This window comes from Stenella coeruleoalba, assembly GCF_951394435.1.
Source record: "Stenella coeruleoalba genome assembly, chromosome: 6".
NCBI lineage: Eukaryota > Metazoa > Chordata > Mammalia > Artiodactyla > Delphinidae > Stenella > Stenella coeruleoalba.
This window is the reverse complement of record NC_137151.1, coordinates 72933459-72954449: the sequence shown is the minus strand read 5'-3', so window position 1 is coordinate 72954449 and position 20991 is coordinate 72933459. Positions and strand designations below refer to the sequence as shown.

Below are 20991 nucleotides of genomic sequence, written 5' to 3'. Positions count from 1 at the left end.
GAAATGCAAATTAAAACTACAATGAGAATGAGGTATCACCTCACACCAGTCAGAATGGCCATCATCAAAAAATCTACAAACAATAAATGCTGGAGAGGGTGTGGACAAAAGGGAACCCTCTTGCAGTGTTGGTGGGAATGTAAATTGATACAGTCACTGTGGAGAACAGTATTGAATTTCCTTGAAAAACTAAAAATAGAACTACCATATGACTCAACAGTCCCACTACTGGGCATATACCCTGAGAAAACCATAATTCAAAAAGAGTCATGTACCACAATGTTATTGCATCTCTATTTATAATAGCCAGGACATGGAAGCAACCTAAGTGTCCATCGACAGATGAATGGATAAAGAAGATGTGGCACATATATACAGTGGAATATTACTCAGCCATAAAAAGAAATGAAATTGAGTTAGTTGTAGTGAGGTGGATGGACCTAGAGACTGTCATACAGAGTGAAGTAAGTCAGAAAGAGAAAAACAAATACCATATACTAATACATATATATGGAATCTAAAAAAAAAAAGTTTCTGAAGAACCTAGGGGCAGGACAGGAATAAAGACACAGATGTAGAGAATGGACTTGAGAACACACGGTTGGGGAAGGGTAAGCTGGGACGAAGTGAGAGATTGGCATGGGCATATATACACTACCAAATGTAAAATAGATAGCTAGTGGGGAGCAGCCACATAGCACAGGGAGATCAGCTCGGTGCTTTGTGTCCACCTAGAGGGGTGGGATCGGGAGGGTGGGAGGAAGACGCAAGAGGGAGGGCATATGGGGATATATGTATACGTATAGTTCGTTCACTTTGTTATACAGCAGAAACTAACACATCATTGTAAAGTAGTTATACTCCAATAAAGATGTTAAAAAAAAATAAGAAGGAATGGATGAATGAATGGGAATGAGCTTGTACAGAAAATGGGACTTGAATTTCAATTGGCAGAGTAAGGAAGAAGTCAAACCCTGTGGGTGGAGGGGTAGAATAATCTGCAACCATAGAGGGAGAGATGAGAAAAAGGATAATAAATTGCCCATCCTGATGCATCCATGGAAGACTAGAAGATGGTAACACAGGATGGGCAATGTAGAACCAGTTTATGAAGTGCCTTGGATACCAAGCTAAGGAATTTTACTTCATTCAGCAAGCCACAATGAGTCCTTAAAGGCATTTAAAGAGGGAGTGACATGGTAAAAATGGTATCGGCTGAATTAAAGGGATAAAGTCTAAGTTTTAACATAAAAACATATACCATGTTTATTATTTATTTTAATATGAGATAGAATAAGGCCTAATAATTCTTTTTTAAAAATATTTCTTCACAGTTCTTAGACATTTATATTCACTCTTAGCTTCCAAGTTTTACTGCTTCTGTATATAAATCTAGCCCATGAACTGCAGAGGTTGATTATGGCATTGTTGTATGCCTGACCCCAAGAACACGAGGAGGACTCAGATCTTCACATCACTGCCACACACGCCACCAGGTGGCTTCCCAGCCTTTTGCAGCTTCTGTGTTGTGTGTAGATTGAGAGAGCTGGTGGAGCCTGGGAATGTGCTGGGCCAGCATATTCTTGGTCAGCTGACGGTGCACTACTGAAGCTTTATTGCTGCCTCTTTTTGGAATTCTCTATCTTTCCCATGTTTCACATGTCGTGGATAAATCTGTGAGCCACCTAAGTATCCTAGTTTTCCCCGTTCGGAAGTTGGTGCAGGTAAGCAAACTTGTACTGAGATTCAGCAGGACCTGTGTCCTCCCTTCTTGAGGAAGAATAGAAATTAGTTAAAATTTCACCCTTCCCTACTGGACAGGGGCCTGTGTGCTATCTAAACGACTAGTTACTTGTAGTACTGCTAGTCCCTCTAAAGCCTGAGTGCGTGTGTGTTTTAAGCATATCTCAGCTGTGTCCCAAATATACAAGAGAAACCTTCACAGAATCCCATCCAGACAGAAGGATCCCTCATCTCCCTGCTCACCCCACTGTATCACCTGCTTGCTGCTTCCCTTATTTTACTAAGTTATCCTGTCCAGCCAAGGGTGATATTAGAGTCCCATCAATGCTCTGCTGATGAGTCTGAGCTAAGGTTGTTTGCCTGAAGTCTGCCTCTGCTCCCTCAGAGGACAAGTTATTTTTTGCAGGATAGTCTTGGGAGTATTTAGCTGATTCTGTGTTCACAGTAATCAAAACAAAGCTAACAACTGGAGCTTATTCCAAAGTCAGTTGCAAGTTTAGAGACTTCCCCAAATGGATTCAAATAAGTACAGACCAAAACATTGTCCCTTCAAACGGATCCAGGCTGCCCATCATAAAAAATGGATCAACAGGCTAGTCATCTGGGAATCACAAACACTGCTCACAGTGCACCCAAGTTAGCTGCATAATGCGGGCATGGGAAACCCTTCGACTTGGCAGCGGTCTGCTTTTAGAGGCAATATAGTGGTTAGGCGCCAGGGTCTAGAACCAGACTCCTCAGGTTCAAATCCACCTCTGCCAATCACAACAATGCAAATTAGAACAAATTTTCTATCATCTGTTTCAGTTGGCTCATCTATAACATGGGATTAGGAATATTCCTTACCTCTTAGGATCCCTCTTAGGAAATCAAATGAGTTAATATACATAAAGTGCTAGAAGAGTGCCTGACATGTATGTAGCAAGTGCTATAACAGTGCTGGCAAAACAGACAACTTTGCAGTCCCTTCCACATCACCTCAGCCCAGTGTCCTGTCTTCATTATTTCATTCATCCCAGAATCCTTTGGTCCAGAGGGCTTAGTGGGTGAGTGGGTTGGATTGACAACACAGTTCTCCTTTGAATTTCTAGGGCTGGACCACCACCCACTTTGTTGTTTCTTCCCATTTTCTGAGCATCACAAAATGTAATACTCTTGTGTCAAGGGGTCCAGGATAGTATTTTAACATTTTATAGCCTCTTTGTAAAGCTACCTTTTCAGTTTTAGAGGAGACAGTTTTATGACTCCCTCTGATAACCACTTAACTATTAAGACCCAAACAAAGAAGAGGAATGGTCACAGGGTATCAGGTACCCCCAGACAGCTAGAGTCCCACTTCTTGAACATTATTCAAATTAGCTCCAGGACTCATAATTCTGTGTTTTCATTTGTTGTTACAATAAAGTAAATGGTTTTTTTAACCAAATGTTATTTCCTGGCTATTAATTCAGTAGTTATTTCGGATTGTAGCACTCCTCTTTGATTTAGGGATATGGTACCTTATAAATATTTAAAAGTTGAAGACTGACACTTGGAGAAATTGACTTTGATTTGTTTTGTTAATATCCTATGGCTAGAGTAGTTATAGCTTTGGAAGATGTGACCCCATTCTCTACCTATCAGAAGAGATGGGGTGCATATGGCTCTATAACAAGGAAATTTGGGGATGCTCTTCTCAAATCTTTTGCAGACTAGACCTCCATGTGCACCTCCAGAGGACACACACTACTCTTTATTCTTCATAGATTTCTCCAGAAACTGCTCTTGAACCCAGGAATGTAGATGAAAGCTATCCATACTTCTCAAAATAGCTGAAAATGGTCATTCCTGAAAGGCTTGGAACTTTCTCTGCATCTACAAGTGTCAGCAAGGGTTTACGACAGGGCTCAGGATGATCTGTAGACTGGTATTATTTAACTGTGGATCACTCAACCTAGTAGGGGAAAAAAGACAAGGTCAATAAGGATGGGTCTTGGTGAACCAGAGGTCATCTTACATTTTTCAACCTAATGTTCTTATTTCCTTTCCATTAACATTTCATAATGAAAAAATGCCTATATTCTTTAATTTTTAAGATAATTAAGTGAATTTAGTGCCTTTGAAGGGTAGAGGATTTATAATGGCATCAGGGAATATGCTATTAATAATCCACAAGACAGGGGCACCTGGAGAGCAGCAATGCAGTCTGCATCGCCATTTCTGCTCTTTGGCAACAAGCTGTAAGAGGGTTGCCAAAGCAGAACCAAACTCCTCTCCTGAAACCAGAAAGACTTGTGTCTTCTGGGACAAGGCTTCTACCCTCTTGGGAAGTGGTTTTCCAGTTGTATTTGACTTTGAATTTGAACAAATTACAACAAGCACAGAACATTCTAAGTACCTGGCATTCTCTGTATGCAAAGCCCTGAAACATGTGATGGAAGTAGAGAGTCATTCTGGAGCTTCCCTAAGGGAAAGAAGCATGCCATCTGCCTCTGAGATTTTTTTTTTTTTTTTTTTTTTTTGCGGTATGCGGGCCTCTCACTGTTGTGGCCTCTCCCGTTGCGGAGCACAGGCTCCGGACGCGCAGCCTCAGCAGCCATGGCTCACGGGCCCAGCCACTCCACGGCATGTGGGATCTTCCCAGACCGGGGCATGAACCCCTGTCCCCTGCATTGGCAGGTGGACTCTCAACCACTGCGCCACCAGGGAAGCCCTGCCTCTGAGATTTTTACAGCCTAATAAGCTAGGTCAGGATGACACAAGTAAACACATGGGGACACAGAACAAGAGAAAGAGGTCTACATGGTTGCAGCCAGGCCATGCACACAGAAACAAAGGGGCTAAATCAAAGGCTGGATTACCTCTGAGTTCTCCAAGCTGATCATTTAAGGTACCATTTAATAAAGTTAATTTCAATGATTTCTAGATAAAGATGGTAGAGTAAACACACTCATTTTCTTTTACTCCTTCCTTAAGCCCCACTAAAACAACAATAAAGGGACTTTTTTAAAGGCAGAAATTCTCAAAGATAAAGAAACTGGGAAGGGATTTAACCATGACAAAATTTTGAAAGCTAGAAAACGGATGAATATTAATTCAGCAAACCCAAGAAAGCCAAAATAAGCTAAGTGGGAAAAGCTGAGAGGTAAACAGATTTATGCCACAGACCCCTCTCCCCCAAATAGCTCAGGAATTGGCTAATTAAGTACCTTTGGAAATAGGGATGAAGGTAGGGCCGTAAACAAGAAAATGGAGAATCTAAGAAGCAGTTAGATCTCCAGATCCTTCATCCCACACGTCCACTCCATAAAGACTGGAGGCTTCTCCTCTGAAGCGGGTATAATAGCAGCTTTTTGGGATAGGGGGACAGCAGTGCAGAGCTTGAGGATAGGAATACAGGCTGGAAACAAGGGGATTGAATGAAGTTATATACCAATGCTGAGCTCCTCCAATCTCCATCCCTGTAACACCCAGAAGGTTCTTCTCCGGGGAATCTGAGTAGCTAAAGAGCAAAGGCCCGAAGATACAGATATCGGTAGCTTCCCCAAGGAAACAGGTCAGTCAGATCCCTCTTCAGAGAAGCCCCCAGAAGCTCTAATAGAAACTTTCAGAGGCGCATTTTTAAATGGGGGCTGAAAACGAAAGATCACCACACAGCTAGGGAAAACTTCTAATACCTCTGAAGCAGTCAAATATATTAAAATGATTAAGGAAGGATAAGCTGATTGAGAAAGAGGCTAAACCATCAACGAGTGGATTAAGAATGTATTTACCATTGTGGTGAATACATATAAAGGAACAATATTCAGCCTTAAAACAGAAGGAAATACTGTCATATGGTACAACATGGATGAACCCTGAAGACATTATGCTAAGTGAAATAAGCCAATCACAAAAGGACAAGTACTGCATGATTCCACTTATATGAGGTATCTGAAGAAGTCAAATTCATAGAGACAGAAATGAGAATGGTGGTTGCCAGGAGGGAGGGGGAAATGGGAAGTTGTTGTTCATTGGGTACAGGGTTTCATACACAAGGTGAAAATGTTCTAGACATCTGTTGTACAACAATGTAAATATAGTTAACAATACTTAAAAATTAAGAGGATACATTTATGCTATGTGTTTTCTAACCACAATAAAAAAGAGAGAACTAAAACAAAATGAAGGGAGTGAAGTAAACTCTGAAGGGAGAAGAAAACGTTAAATAGAATTATTAACATCCTCACAATGGTAAGAGAAGACATTGAATCCATGAAACAAAATTAAGGTGCTATTAAAAAAATTTTTAAAAACCCAGACAAAAAAGAAGAGCTCTTAGAAATGAAAACTGTGATATTAAAATATCAAGAATAAGGAGAGGGAATATTTCCTAGAAAGTAGAGAAAAAAGAAAAGAAATGAAATATAGGAGGAAACAGAGAAAAAAAAAAAAACAGTCCAAAGGTCAAATAATGGGAATTCCAGAAAAGGAAAGAAGGGAAGAAATGATCAAAGAGTTCATTTTTCAATTTTTCCTAGAATTAAAGGACATGATTTTCCAGATTAAAGGGCACACCAGGTACCTAGGATTATGATTAAAAATAAACTCACACCTAGGCACATTTTCATGATATTTCAGAACTCTGGAAGCAAAAAGATCCTACAAAAACAGAGAGGGAGGAGGAGTCATTTTCAAAGGTAATGGATTCACAATAGCTTCTGACTTGTCAAAAGTAACATCTAAAGCTAATAGAGAATGCCTTAAAAATTCTAATGGCATGATTTCCAACCTAGAAATTGATATCTAGACAAACTATCAATCAAATGTGACAATAATATGAAGACATTTCAGACATGCAAGCTCTCATAAATTTACCCAGCACACACACCTTTTCTTGGGAAGCTATTGGAAGACATGTCTCACCAAAATAAGGAGAGAGCCAGAAAAGAGAAAGATGTGGGATACAGAAATAAAAGAGAGATGAAGACACCCCCAAAATTATGGTGAGGAAACATCTAGGATGAAAGCTATATAACAAGCTGAGAAGACTGCCAGTCCAGATTGTAGTTCAGAAAGTTCCAACAGATATTTCTTAATAAAACTGATGGAATACCCAAAGTATCTGAATATTTTCAGACGAGATTTAGATAATTGGTAGAGAGTTTCGAGGTTGAATTAGTGATAAGGATGGAGAAAACTAAGCGCACATTAAGGAAGACAGTTATTAACTCTGAGAATACAAAATGCTGTCGAGGAAAGGAAAAGTAATCATACTAAATTGCATGACTTAGCTATGAATGTCTTTTACAGAGTCATTATAGTATAAACCCTGAATATTTCTCTAAACAAAGTTATTATATTATTATACTGGGGAGTGAGAAGGGATAGTGTATGAGGTAGCAGAAGTTGACAGGTACAGTGTAAGACAGCTTCATCTTCATCTTCAATGGGGGGAAGTTAGTAGATAGTGCTTAAATCAGAAAATAATTTAAAAATTAAATCACAAGCACCTTACTTTGCCAAATACCCAAAAAAGTGTATCTAGATGATTTGAACGTGGTTGCCTCTAGGTAAGGGAAAATTTTGGTACTGGAAGAGTTCTGCTAATGTGTATGTGTGTGTGTGTGTGTGTGTGTGTGTGTGTGTGTGTGTGCACGTACGTGCACGCGTGTGTAACTAACCTTGCAGATCTAACTCTTAAAACTATGTGCACGTATAACTTTGATTTAAAAATATTTATTTATTTATTTGGTTGTGCCGGGTCTTAGTTGCGGCACGCGGGATCTAGTTCCCTGACTAGGGATCGAACCCGGGCCCCCTGCATTGGGAGAGTGGAGTCTTAGCCACTGGACCACCAGGGAAGTCCCTGGTTTTAAATTATTCTTAAAGCAAAAAGCAAGGTGTTAAAGTGCTTAGCATGAGGCCAGGAACTCCAAATAAGGACACCTACACACAAAGACTATTTCTACCACCACCGTGTTTGAATTTCACAAGCCTCACCTTTTGCATTCCAAGGAGCTGAATTCTACAAATATGTTAATATAGTAAAATGATTCACTGAAAGATAAGCTGATTAATTTTTAACAAAAATAAACAATCAGCAGAATAGCAGGCAAATTGTCCCATAATGTATGTATCTGTTCATTGTTCTTCCATGTTGTGGTGAATAACCAGTGTTTGGATTTTAGCCTAGAGGTGTTTGCTCTTATGGAGGAGCATGGGGCTGAGAAAGAAGGATTGATTCAGTGGTTTCTGGGATGCTTAGAGCGAGCAGAGTTGGATTTCATTGCTCGGCCAAAGCGGTCCCAGGGCATAAATTACTCCTTGGGTAGTTTACACCCAGTGAATAGACTAGGAATATGAACACAGAATGGTCTCTGATAATCTGAAAACATAGAAATGATTCCCTTATCAAGAGTGGCCCAATGAAACCAGCAAAAATAATTATTCCCCAAGACTTTTTATGCCCTTTAAGTTTGTGTAGGGCAACTGACTGACAGCTGCTTAACATGAGTGAGTGTTTTGAAAACACTGAATATGTACGACCAGTATTATAATTACGTTGTGATGTTTTTATAGAATGTCACTAAACTATATTGCAAATTTATTCCTTCAATGAAACATATGCTGCAAACATCTCTATCCTATTAAGAAACACATTTTGCACTAGAAATGTGCTGTCTGATCCTTTCCATCTTTCTGAATATACAGAACATGTGTGTAACAAAGAGCAAGTACACAGCTACAGGATATAAGGATGTAAGAAACAAGGCAAAGTGGTGTACTCCCATGTCCTTCTCCTGAATAGTGGCAATTAAAATTCACAGCTGCTGGCTGCCCAGATGTTTCTTGTGTTTAGTGCTCTGTAATATGCATCAGAATATACTGTATGACTGCAGTTTCAGTAAACTAGACTGCTTTGTATTCTAAATTCTGCAGACTAGATCCAGTGTGTATATTTTTTCTTCAGATTAGCTTCCCTCTCCCCTACCCCCTTCATTTGCTTGGGGCATTAGCAGTTCAGAAACAAAAGACATTTCCAGCTCAGACTTTAGCTGTATCAGAGTGTAAGTGCAGGTCAGGTCTGATTTATGTGGCACGTCTGATAAGTAGGAGAGGAGAGCAAGATGAAGGGTTTGGGAAAGCTGGTGAACTTGGCTTGACTTATGTCTTCTGCTTTTGTAGGCAGCCAACATCCCTTTGGTGTCAGAACTTGCCATCAACGACATACATTTTGATGACTTTTCTCTCGATGTTGACACCATGATCACGGCTGCTCTTCGGATGTTCATGGAGCTGGGGATGGTACAGAAATTTAAAATCGACTATGAGGTATGATGTTCTGTCATGGGCGATCCCAGGAGTGCACCTGGAACAATATGGTAGCCACTTTGAGCCTCAGGTTTCCCGAATAAAATTGGGGAAGTTAATACTTTCCCTGCACACCTGGTGGGATTACCGTGAGAATCCTGTGAGATGCTTGTGGCAGGACTTCAATGGTTGAGGATTACTCAGACAGAAGACATCATTTTGGTAATGGTCCACCGGAGATACATACAACTTCCTGACATAATCTTTCCCTTCCCATTTCAGACACTGTGTAGGTGGCTTCTGACAGTAAGGAAAAATTATCGGATGGTTCTATACCACAACTGGAGACATGCCTTCAACGTGTGCCAGCTGATGTTCGCAATGTTAACTGTAAGTGTGTTCGGTGACGATGGAAGGTCATCTGTCATTTGTGAGGACCTACAGGCTTCCTCTTCACGTTCCCATTTCTCTGACAAATTGCCCTGTGACTTATTTTATTTTGGAAGTTACCTACCCTGGTGATGGGAGTATATATTTCACAATGATCTCTGAGCTTTAAGGCTGTAAGATCTCTGACACCTTGAAGCAGGTGTAGTCTTGGAATGATTGCTTTAGTCTCTTTTTAATGTTTTATCTTGGGAAACTGTTTTTTTTTAACAAAAGAAATGCTTGGATTTTCAAAGCAATCTTTTTGCAGAGGATATGGGGATGAATGACTAAACAAAGAGATCCACTGGATAAGACTTTCTAGGCTGGTAGAAAGCCAAAGACGGGGTGTGTGAACATTACCCCCAGGGACACGGGAATCCTGAGAGATGCTTATCTGAGAGAAGGTCCAAGGAGGCCCCGGGAAGGAAGGAGTAGGAGTGAATGCTCTCAGGGTTTAAGGGTACACTAGGCTTCAAACCTTCGCTCCAGGTGCCGTAACTCAGTTAAGGTGGCCAGTCTGTTTTAATGGGGACAGCCAGGGCAGCTGGCCAGACGTAAGCCTTGGAATTTAATCTAAAAGGAAATGTTTGTGGCAAAGACTGAAACAAAATCCTATATTCACCTCCATTTGCTGGCAAAAAATAAGGCTTGTTTTGGTTTTATTTGCACTTACACTGTTAAGCTATCATCAAGTAAAATGGTCTCTGGCTTAAATATATTGGTTTCTTTGGCCTCCTGGTGATATATACATATATATGTGCCCATATGTGTGTGTGTAAACATATTTACCACACTCACAAAAAAGAGGAGACCTATTTTGGATTCTCATAACATAAATCCAAATACCTTACATCTTTGCACCCAGATTAAAATTTAAACCCAAAAGAAGGAACTCCAAATGACATTTTCCTTTGGTCCACATGAAGGAAGACTTCCATTCCTTCCTCATGAAATGTTCTGCCCACTTCTCTACCTACTAAAATTTTACTCATTCTTTAAAAGGCATTGATCTAATGCCAGTTTTCCCGTGAAGTCTTTGCTTTCCATTAATCATCAATAATTTCAGTAATCATCAGCAATCATCAGTAATTACTTACTTCTCTGCACTGTGTCTAGTACAACACATCTTTCTTTCTGCTGTGTATTTTAAGTTAAAGATCTCTCATTCTCCTATAAAGTAAGCAGCTTGAGGCTAAAGAGATAATTTGTTGTTCTTGCAATAATCTTAATTAATCTATCTGTTGAGAGCATCACCAGCACCCTATACTCAATCATGTACTTGGTAGGTTTTCAACAAATTTGTGTTGGATTGACTTGAACTCAAATGCACATGTAGCATAAGAAGATGAGACCAAAATGTCTTCATTGTTATACTCAAGGACTTGTTTTTTGGGTCCTTAACTGCTTAAGGAGCAAGGAGAATAACCTGGAAAAACTGGACTGGCCCCATCTCGCTGTAACATACACCATGAAAGCAGCCAAATGAGGAAGGAAGATGCTTTGAGCTGTGAGCCTTAATTGCTGAAGTGCCAAAATTACATGAAGAAAAACAAAAACAAAAACGCTTTCGTCTTGCTTTTCCATATCAGATCTCAGTAGACAAGGAATAACTTTCTGTGTGTAGAGTTTATGTACATGGCTCACAGAGGACATTTAATAAAGAAATTATTAACCTGTTATTTTGGAAAACATATGGATTTGTGGTGAATTCCCAAAATAAGTAAGTGGGAACCTTGTTCAACAAAGGATTGGAGATGTCAAAAGCAGAAATAGATTTTACGACAAGCCTTAAAATAGTTGGGATGGGGGAAGCTGGCAAGAGCTTCGGGGTCAGGTGGACACTTAGGAGAAAATGGAATCCACACCCAGTTTTCTTCGGTAAATGTTTCCACAATATGGACAATCTTGATCCTTTTTGAGAAATTGAAGACAGCAGAACTCTCAACCTATGTCAACCACAATGGAGGTACTCTTACTGCCAAAATATTTCAAGGGTATAGTTGTTTTTGCAAGTCCGCTCAGCAACCTTGAAGAGTATCACTGTTTGAGAAAGTCTGGGTTTTGTTTTCGTATTAATACTAGCTCAAAAAGAGAAGAATTCACTCTTAAAGTTCTCCTGGCCGGGGGTGGGGCTGGGGAGTAGGGTGGGCAGAGGTTGCAAAATAAAAACATGACTTTGGGGAAAATACATTGGTGAATGTTATTTTTTTCTCCCTCACATTGAATAGAATAGCCACATCTGGAAAAGATATTATTTTCTGCTCATTAAATGTTGCTGAACTTGACTAAGGGTTACAGTAGGTTGAAAATGTCAACTTTTGTTTGTCCCTAACACAAGCAGTCTCCTCTCCAACTTGACCATGGGCAGCCTGGTCAATCAGAATTTTTTCACTAAGAAAATAATTATAGAAATAACAAATATTACTTGATCAGGGAAGAAAAAGTGAACTTAATTCCCTCATCAATTCTAACTTCTGGAATACGACCTCAGTAGGCAAAGTAGGCAAAATGATAACCTACTTTTCTCCATGAGTGGGCACTAATGCTTCAGGTACTCCTGAAAACTGTTAGGGTCTTTCACTGTTTTGTTCTCATCAGTGATTTTATTTACATTCTAGTTATCCCATATTCCATTTGCATGTGTTGAGTTAGAACCAAAAAATGAAAGTAAAAAATCATCATACATTAACCCCTGGATTCATTCATTCAGCCTGAGTCACAAAACCAAGAAAGCATGGCGCATGTGCACGAAATTTTCCTCTAGATGGCACTCCAAGGCAAAGTTTCCCAGCCAGTTGCCTGGAAAGAAGGGTGGGGGGGCGGAAACCTTACCAACATTCCCTGAAAATGCTTCTTTTCTTCTAAGACAAGAAGTACTGAGACACACACGCCACACTCTTTTCTTAAAAGAGACACCAACAAAGCCAGTGTGCCGAAAAGAGCCCCTCCTATCAAGATGGACCTGTATTAGGGCTGCCTCCTTGCCCGCAGAGCTATTAGTGTGAATAGTATGGCACTCTCCATGTGTCTAACATCTGTGGGTGTGTATTTTTCCAAGCCCATTGTCTCTGGGAATGGGAAGATGCACATTTGTGTGTCATTGATGAGCAAACTATGACACGATGTACAACAGAGCAAATTATACATATAAGAACCGGCTTCCCAACCTTTAACCCTAAAATAATTTCAGACACAGAATATAAAGTTATTCATGAATGAGTGAATTCATTCATTCAGAATCATGTTTTGCAAAAGTATTCCACCTCATGTCTAGGTAACAAAGAGGTTTTGTTCCTTTAGAAATTAAAAAGAAAAAGAACAAACTGCATTGTAGGATAGGCAATTTGATGTATAAACGGTGGAAATTTAGTTCACTGGGAATCCTGTTAATGACTTATTAAATTATTACAAGCCTCTGGCCTGAAATTCCAAATGTTAAAATGAAAGCTTCAGTCTTATTCTTTGCTTCTAAAGAGATATTTAGGTAGTTAAAATTTACCAAATATTTTTAATTCCTTGGATAAATGCAGTCTGCAGTGCCAGTTACTATTTGTGGTTAAAACAGGGAATAAAAACTGCAGATAGATCAAGAATAATTATACAAATTTTCTTTATTTATAGAAGCTTGTAGAATAAATATTCCAGCAAGCACATACATAGTGAAAGACGATAAGCACATTTCTTACATGCACAATGTAGACCAGATACAGGAACCGACCACGCTTTTGTTTGTATTCTGTCAAATAAAAAGGCATGTGGTGATGCCAAGGTTGCAGGGGCATTTTTCGGTTTTATAAATGATGTATGAGCTCTGACAGATTTTCCAGGGGGAAAAACAGGTTTCCTTAAGAGTCAGTATTCTTCACTATCCCATAAATGTACTCATTAGCACTTTGGGCCATGCCCAGTATCCTGTAGGGCTCAATAAAGATTCACTGAATGAGTGGATTCAGTTTAGGGTCATATTATTCAGGGACCCGTGCTGCTCAGTGTCCAGTTTTTCAAAAAACTATAAAATGATGAACAGCTATCATTGCTAGAAATCTTGTTCTTTCTTCCTATCACACTAAGGTTCAGCTAGGGTTCATATAGAATATTATGATCTTGTAGAATTCACTGGATATGAAAAGAGATGAGCACATGATCACATTAAAATTTATGGTGGTGCTGGCGGCCTGGTGCTGGTTGGGAATTGCAGTTAAACACTAATAATAACCAAGTATTGCAGCAAACACATTGACACCTCCTGACATTTACTGGGGGCTTCTTAAATCTTAAATGTGGAGGTAGCGCGTTTAAGTCCATATTTGGGTTGTCAACAAGGTTATTTTCAGAGATAATCCAAGTCGTTTTATTGATAATTCAAACTACAGAGCAGAAGGGACGTTTAGGAAGAAAAATCCTTCCTGTTCACTAGCTTGAGGATAATGTGCTGTCCTCTGTCTGCCGTTTGCATTGAAGTCCTTGATTTTTGAGGTAGAAAATTCCTTCTGGAAGGAGAGCTTAGAAGCACAGTTGTAATTCTCCCTCCCCTTCCAACCCAGAGAAGGACAGAACCAGTTGAATTTTCAAATAAAATATTTTTGCTCAATAACCAGGATCCTAATCTTGACGGAAATCTAGTTTCTTTGTAGGTCCTAACGTTGGAAGGTACAAAGAGATCTGCGGTCTTGTTCTGTAACTCACAGTAACAAAGTAACAAACAATAATCATATTTATTATCATCAAACATCACTTTACATTGCATTTCCTTGTAAGTAGTAACTAGTTATATTTACTTTAAAATAAATGGCAGCATTATCAGAATAATACAATAAAATCTGTATGTAAGAAATACCAATTCTTTAATCATCATGTAGGTATATCTTGAATTCCAATGTAACTTCAAAGAAGGCAAATTTTTAATTTAGGAAAGGAGTGATTTTTAATGCTTTTGCAGAATACCAGCACTGGGCACTATGGAGCTAATCAATTTGAATACTGTGTTTAAATTACATTTAAGACTCTGGCTTTTAATCATTTAAGAAGGGTTCTATTTTTATTCTCTCTTGCCACCTCTCAGAGCTCCAGTGAGGTACCCCATGCTTCTAGCCGACATTCTCTTTTTCCACACTTATTTTACAAAAGGAAAAAGGCAAAGCCGCACATACTTAAGAACCTGGTGTGCTAATAATCAAACAAACAATTGGGCAGAAGGATAATGCAATCCATTTCCTCACACAGGAGAGTACCCTCCATAACTCACTTTAAGCGCTGCCATTCGTGAGTTATGGGTCATTCCCTTTCTAGTGAAAATAAATTCTCCCGCACCATCAGCCAGAGCTGAGTATTTTTCTTAGGACACATAAACTGTAAAAGTGTATGAACATAATTGTGCCGTTGTTTCGGGGAGAATATAAGCTCTTGTCCATGGACACAGGCTTGTCAGGAAATGTATGTGGTTTCAGGGCTGGGGCTGCCTAGTTACAATATAGGATTTTTGATTACAGTGAATTTATTCCTGCGATTTTTACGGTGTTGGTAAACTGCTTAATCTGTCACTCTGTATTTTATGATGCCAGCCAAATCCTCCAGGTCAGGGAGACCCAGGAGTAGAGCCCCAGTCATTTTTCATGGTTTATGACTTAGTAGCGGCACCTTCTTGAGGCTGAAACTTGGCACCTAAGGGTGTCAAGCTGGGAACTTTTAAGTTTTTTTTCACTAGTCTCGTGTTTAATTTTAGCTCAATGATGCGTAATAAAAATTTGGGTAAGTTTTGAAGAGGCCTCATATTCTTGAAATTCATCAACCTCGCTTTTTTGTGGCACTTGGAGAGGACAGTCTGTCTGCACAATTAATGTGCACCAGGTGATGTGCTTCATTTTCTGTGCTCACACACCACATGTTATATTCAATTCACTCGCAATTTATCATAAAATATAAACCATATTTCTAAACATGAAAAAACATGCTATCTTTATCCAAAAAATCATAAAGCGCATATATTCTTAGTATTACAAACTGAGTCCTTAAGAATCTAATGTGGTTTTTCTTTTGTCTCTTTTTGAAATACAGTATGCATGCTACATACATGTAGCTCTGTTTTTTGTATTATCTAAATTGAAGGAAAAACCTCAATTTTTAAAGTCTTAAGATAGTTACTCTGAAATTTTCCTTTTACTGGTTGTATTTGTTTTCACACATTTTATCTAAATATGAGAGCAGAGATATATTGACCGATTTTTATTTGACCACATCAAGACCTCTTGAGAATGAAATAAAGAGTATTGACAGATGCCAGAGGTTTGCCTTGAAATATTCTAGCAAACAAACAAAACCGTGCATGTGAAGAGGTAGCTGAAACAAGACAGAGGAACATGGCTTCCTCCTGAAGTTAGGTAATGAGTACATGGGGGCTCAATACAGAATTATATTTTTCATATGCTTTTAACTTTACAAAATAGATGATTTTATAAAATTAGGGTAACAAGTAGGTTAAAAATTAAGTCAAGGAGGTGGTTAAAAAATAACTAAATAAAATTGATTACAATCAATTCATTTTTTATAATTCATGCATCATCTACTCAAACATACATACTTGTACCAGTTTTGCTGCCTTGCCATTCTGAGACTTACAAGCATTCGCAATATCATTTGAGAATCAGAGACAAGTTGTGTCCAAAACATGACTTAGGTTTTGCAATTTGATAATAAGTGCCTTCAGGAGCTTCTGGTTGTAAAAGAAAGTACGTAAGTGTAGACTGTAAGGTCTTTCCAACTCTGAGCTTGAGGAAAGGATTATTGTGGACTTAAATCAGTATTTAATTAATGCCAAATCAATAATTGACTAATATCTTGAGAAGAAAGAGAAGCAAATTTGATCAAAAGTATCCGACTCCTGTGGAAATCAGACAGACTACAACTGGTTTGTGTTGTTATCGCATGCTTTTGTGAAGGAGACATGTAAACATGGTGCTGGTGTTTGGTGGTCCCCTAACAGCTGGTAAGGTTCTGGTGTCTGGACCTGAAAATGGGACTGAAGTGCCTTGTTTTCAGCCTAGCAGACCCAAATATTGGCAGACAAACATATCTGTAAACACCAAGGGAGTATGACCGTTAAATCTAGATGCTATGGTTTGTCCAGTAGGGTTTTTTCCTGCAATGGAAGGTTGCGCTTGTGTGAATATCTGTTCTTCTCCCCCTTGTGTTTTCATTACCCACTATCTCTGGTTGGCAAAGACAGGATCTTTTTTAAAAGGAAGATAGGATATGGCATTAAGCATAAATTTGTTCGTAGCACTCTTGGTAAGCAAATGAAATCTACTTCTATCTTAAAGCTTGAGAAAGTCCTCTGCCTAAAATCACTGCTTTGGAGCAAATTGAATAGGTTGGTATCCATCAGCCTGCCCCCAGGATTTACATGTTAAGAGGTGGCCATTCCATCTTGAAGCAAAAAAATAGATCCCAAAATAAAGCACGCTGGACTTGCTGTAAATGCCCGTGAAGCCCAAACTTGTGGGCTTAATGCTCTTACTACTCTGATCCACTCTGATCCAGTCAGCTGGGATATGGGCTGAGTTGGGAGGGTGACAGAGGCACCCTTCTCACAGAACCTTCCGTCCTTGTTAGGAGATCTGAGTTTCACTGATAGACACCACATGTGAAGGATGGTCTAGCACAGCTGGACCAGCCATCAGCATTGTAGTTTGGGACTTTCTTTAGAAGACCAACACACTTTGTATGTGGCATTTACAATGAAACCCTCAACGAGCATTATTTGGCTACAGTAAATTTGATTTTAATAATGTACCAAACAAAGGCCCCAGACAGGGCCCCTGCAACACTGCATACCAGAAATTAAGAAACACCAGGAATTAAATGATGCTTCTCTAAATGCTACCTTTCGTCCCCAAGCTCACATCACTTCTAAGGTATGAAGTCATGTTTAGATCAGTTGAGACATGATGACACGATTAGGGATATGGTGTGCAGATTCTTCTAGAGAAGGCACTTCCTTGAGAAACTATGTTCTTCCAAACCTCTTGGAATGGTCTGAGCAGTCTTCTTTGCCCTTCTAATCCAAGGAAAGAGAAAGATGAAGGGGAGAAGAAAAGCTCTACAAAAGCCCATCATGCTCTCTCTTAACCTCAGCCAATCCGTGGAAGACTCCACTGCAGTGCCGGCTGCCAGCATCCACGGAGGAGCATTTGGAGCCAAGGACCTTCTTCGGTTTGGAATTTCTGGGACCGTTAGGAATTTCCAGTACATCACCGGATTCTCTCCCTCTTAGTCCGCCATCTGCCAGATCTCAGAATCAACAGGATTATCCAGGAAATTCCTCGTCATTCAGTACCTCTGATAGCCAAGTTCAAAAAGAAACGTGAAGGCAGAATTTCTGGCATCACTTTCACAGATTCCCGCACCGTAGCTGCATACATGACAACGGGCGTGCAGACCATGATGCACCGTCTCCAGAAACAAAGCAGGAGCTAGCCACTTTCACCATCACTTTCTGCGACAAATTGCAACCGATGTTGGGAGAGTTTCTCACTAGAAAAGGGTGCTCCATGGCACTGTTCTGGTTGGCACAAGGCATGACCAGACTATATGCGCAACAAGGGCCAGATGCACCTTTCTTCCTTAGCTCTCCGTTCCAGCCTGCAGTGGAGTAAATGTTGAATCAACATTTGCTCAATGAATAAATGAATGAATGGACACTTTTCAGGATGTCACTGTTTTATTCCAAGGTAGGACATTTTGATGAAACACGGGCTTACTTCTAAAACAAAAAAGAATTTACCTACACACACATAATGTATATGTATTCTAATGAATAAACATTCTTTATGGAAATTTTGGGCACAAAGGAAAAAAATTTAAGTCATCTGTGATCCCACTACTGGTAATATTTTGATGCACATCCTCACTGGTTTAAATTTTATGTTGACTAAGTGATAGGAAACTACTGGGTAGTGAAACCCTTCAAATCAATCTTATTGTTTGGGTCCTTTGGCATTCCAGTGATTATATGCTCTAATGGCTGGGAATAAGGTTATCCCAGTATACATTTAACCCAGTGAAGGACTGTCACAGGAGACCTACTCAGAGGGTAGTCACAGGCTTTTCTGGAGAGGGTGACATGGGAACTAGCTCTATATGCCATGGCTATCTCTTTACTTAGGTATATGGTATTCACTGCTTTACCACATACCTATATATTTCTGATATGGACCGTGGGGGAATACAGGTGAGAGGATAGAATAAAGTAGTGGTCAATAAAACCCATAATTATTGGATCAGGAGCAGCAAATATATCATTTTATTTGAAAATAAAATAGAATTAAGCATAGGAGAAACACATTAAAATATACTTCCTACTGCCACTCTGTTCTCTGTTGAAAGTATATTGTCTTCAGTGGCAGTTGACTTTTTCTCCTCAGTGTGTGTAAAGTGTAGGTCAGAATGGATAGGACTAGAAAGAAGATGGATGAAGGTGGGGAGGGGCAAATGGACACTTAGTGGCAGGTGGATACTTTTCAGGCCTGACGATTCTCTGAAACCACTTACCAGGCAGCTTTAAGTCACAGTCAAGAGATAGGTGCTGCTTCAGTAACTCAGGCACCACAGTCAAGAGAGGTAAATATGTTTCGTGTGATGGTGTGTGTGCTGTACTTGAGGTATCCTTTATTCCAAGGATCCAGGGGTGGGCTCCATGTTCTTTGAACACCATAAAATCATAGAGTAATTTCAGAGGAGAAGGTCCGTGGCTTTTATTAAACTCTCAAAAGTATCGATGATACAAATAGTTTAAGAGCTAGATGCTGGGTTTCCAAGAAGGGACGGGGTAGTGGGGGCGGCAGGAGTGGCTACATAGAACCTTACAGCAAAACATAGTCCATCATATCATACAATGCGTGATAACCAATGGCGTAACAGTGATTCGGCATTCTGAACGTGAGTCTATTAGATGGCATTCGATTTTATCTTCCAATTAAATTTCTAGCTGAATTACCTTATTTTGACATTATCCCACCTCTATTCTTACTGTTCTAATTCATCAGCTAGTTCTAAACAGTAGCATTTTCACAGGCAACAATCTCTCTAAATTTCAGTGCATTGTCATTGTGTTTACAACACTGATTTCCAGAGTATCACGGATAATTATTTCATACTTGAGGGACTTTTAGAATTTACTTAGTAGTAGCAAGATCCAAACCCAACGAAACTGACTTACCTTTTCAAGGTGACAGAAATGACAGAGAAAGACATTTATATCCCCTCATCCTTTCAAAAATTATCCCAAAACAACAAGGAGAACAAGAAATGGACACAAATTCCATTTTTCATGGAGGGAGGATGGTTCGTAGATTAACAAAGAAAAGGAAGGTCCAACCCAAGTGCCTTCAGGGGCAGAGAGTGGAGGAAGGGGTACCCCTGAGAAACAGTGTTCCCCCAGGAGCTGTCAAAGCACAAGAACCAGAGGCATCAGATACCATAAACATGGGGCGAGCAGGAGCGAGGGGGTAATGAAAACACTGAGTCCCCAAGTCTCCATCCCCTCTCCATGTAGTCAGAGAACTACTCTTCCCCCATCTATTCAGGAAGCCAGTGTATTTGCCAAAGAAACTGAACCCCAGACTTGGGGACACCAGTTAAAGAAAAGTTAGCGTGAGGTGCACTTTGAAAGTAAGAGAATGAAGTGAAAGTCTATATCCTCAAAGGTGAGAAGCTACATACTCTTTTCTCAGAATGCCAACACCCGTGCTCACACCATTACCAAGCACGAGATTGGAAAGTCCAGAGGAAGTGAGTTTAGATACTGACACATGGGGACCTGCAGCAGGACCAGCTGGCCGTGTGCTCACCCTGCGATGAGGTTAGCCATCTACAGACACCATCCCCAAGTATGCGTGTGTGGCGAGCGTAGCAGTGCTTTACTCTTCCATGAGTAAGTAGACTACCAAGGATATCAGGCATTTGAGGAAACCACCAAATACAGAGACAAGGAGTTCAGAGGAAACAGACAATTCAGGGGACAGAAGAGAATTTCAAGGAATTATAATTAATATCTTCAAAAGAAGAGACCAGGGCTTCCCTGGTGGCGCAGTGGTTGAGAGTCCACCTGCCGATGCAGGGGACACGGGTTCGTGCCCTGGTCCGGGAAGATCCCACATGCCGCGGAGCGGCTGGGCCCGTGAGCCATGGCCGCTGAGCCTGCGCGTCCGGAGCCTGTGCTCCGCAACGGGAGAGGCCACAGCAGTGAGAGGCCCGCGTACCGCAAAAAAAAAGAAGAGACCATAGTGTATCCATGAGAGAAGAATAGCATGCTATTAGAAAAGGAGCAGCAGACAGGAAAATGCTTATAAATTTAAAATATTATTATTCCTGGAAAGTAAGGGGAGAAAAGTCAATATGGGCAATGGGAAAGAAGAGACAAGAAAATAAGGAAATTGTACCACAATGTTCATTGCAGCTGTATTTACAGTAGCCAGGACATGGAAGCAACCTAAGTGTCCACTGACAGATGAATGGATAAAGAAGATGTAGCACATATATACAATGGAATAA

The 20991-nt window shown here is 40.0% G+C and overlaps 1 protein-coding gene across 7 annotated transcripts in view; it reads left to right on the top strand.

Annotated features, from left to right (window-relative positions):
* Positions 1 to 20991, top strand: part of PDE11A (phosphodiesterase 11A) — a 466258-nt gene that overhangs the window by 366269 nt on the left and 78998 nt on the right. For all 7 annotated transcript variants that reach the window (XM_079923541.1, XM_079923542.1, XM_079923540.1 and 4 more), the window contains 2 exons: positions 8890 to 9036; positions 9298 to 9405. In XM_079923541.1, the coding sequence (XP_079779667.1) occupies positions 8890 to 9036; positions 9298 to 9405 (255 nt within the window). The remainder of the gene's footprint in view (positions 1 to 8889; positions 9037 to 9297; positions 9406 to 20991) is intronic.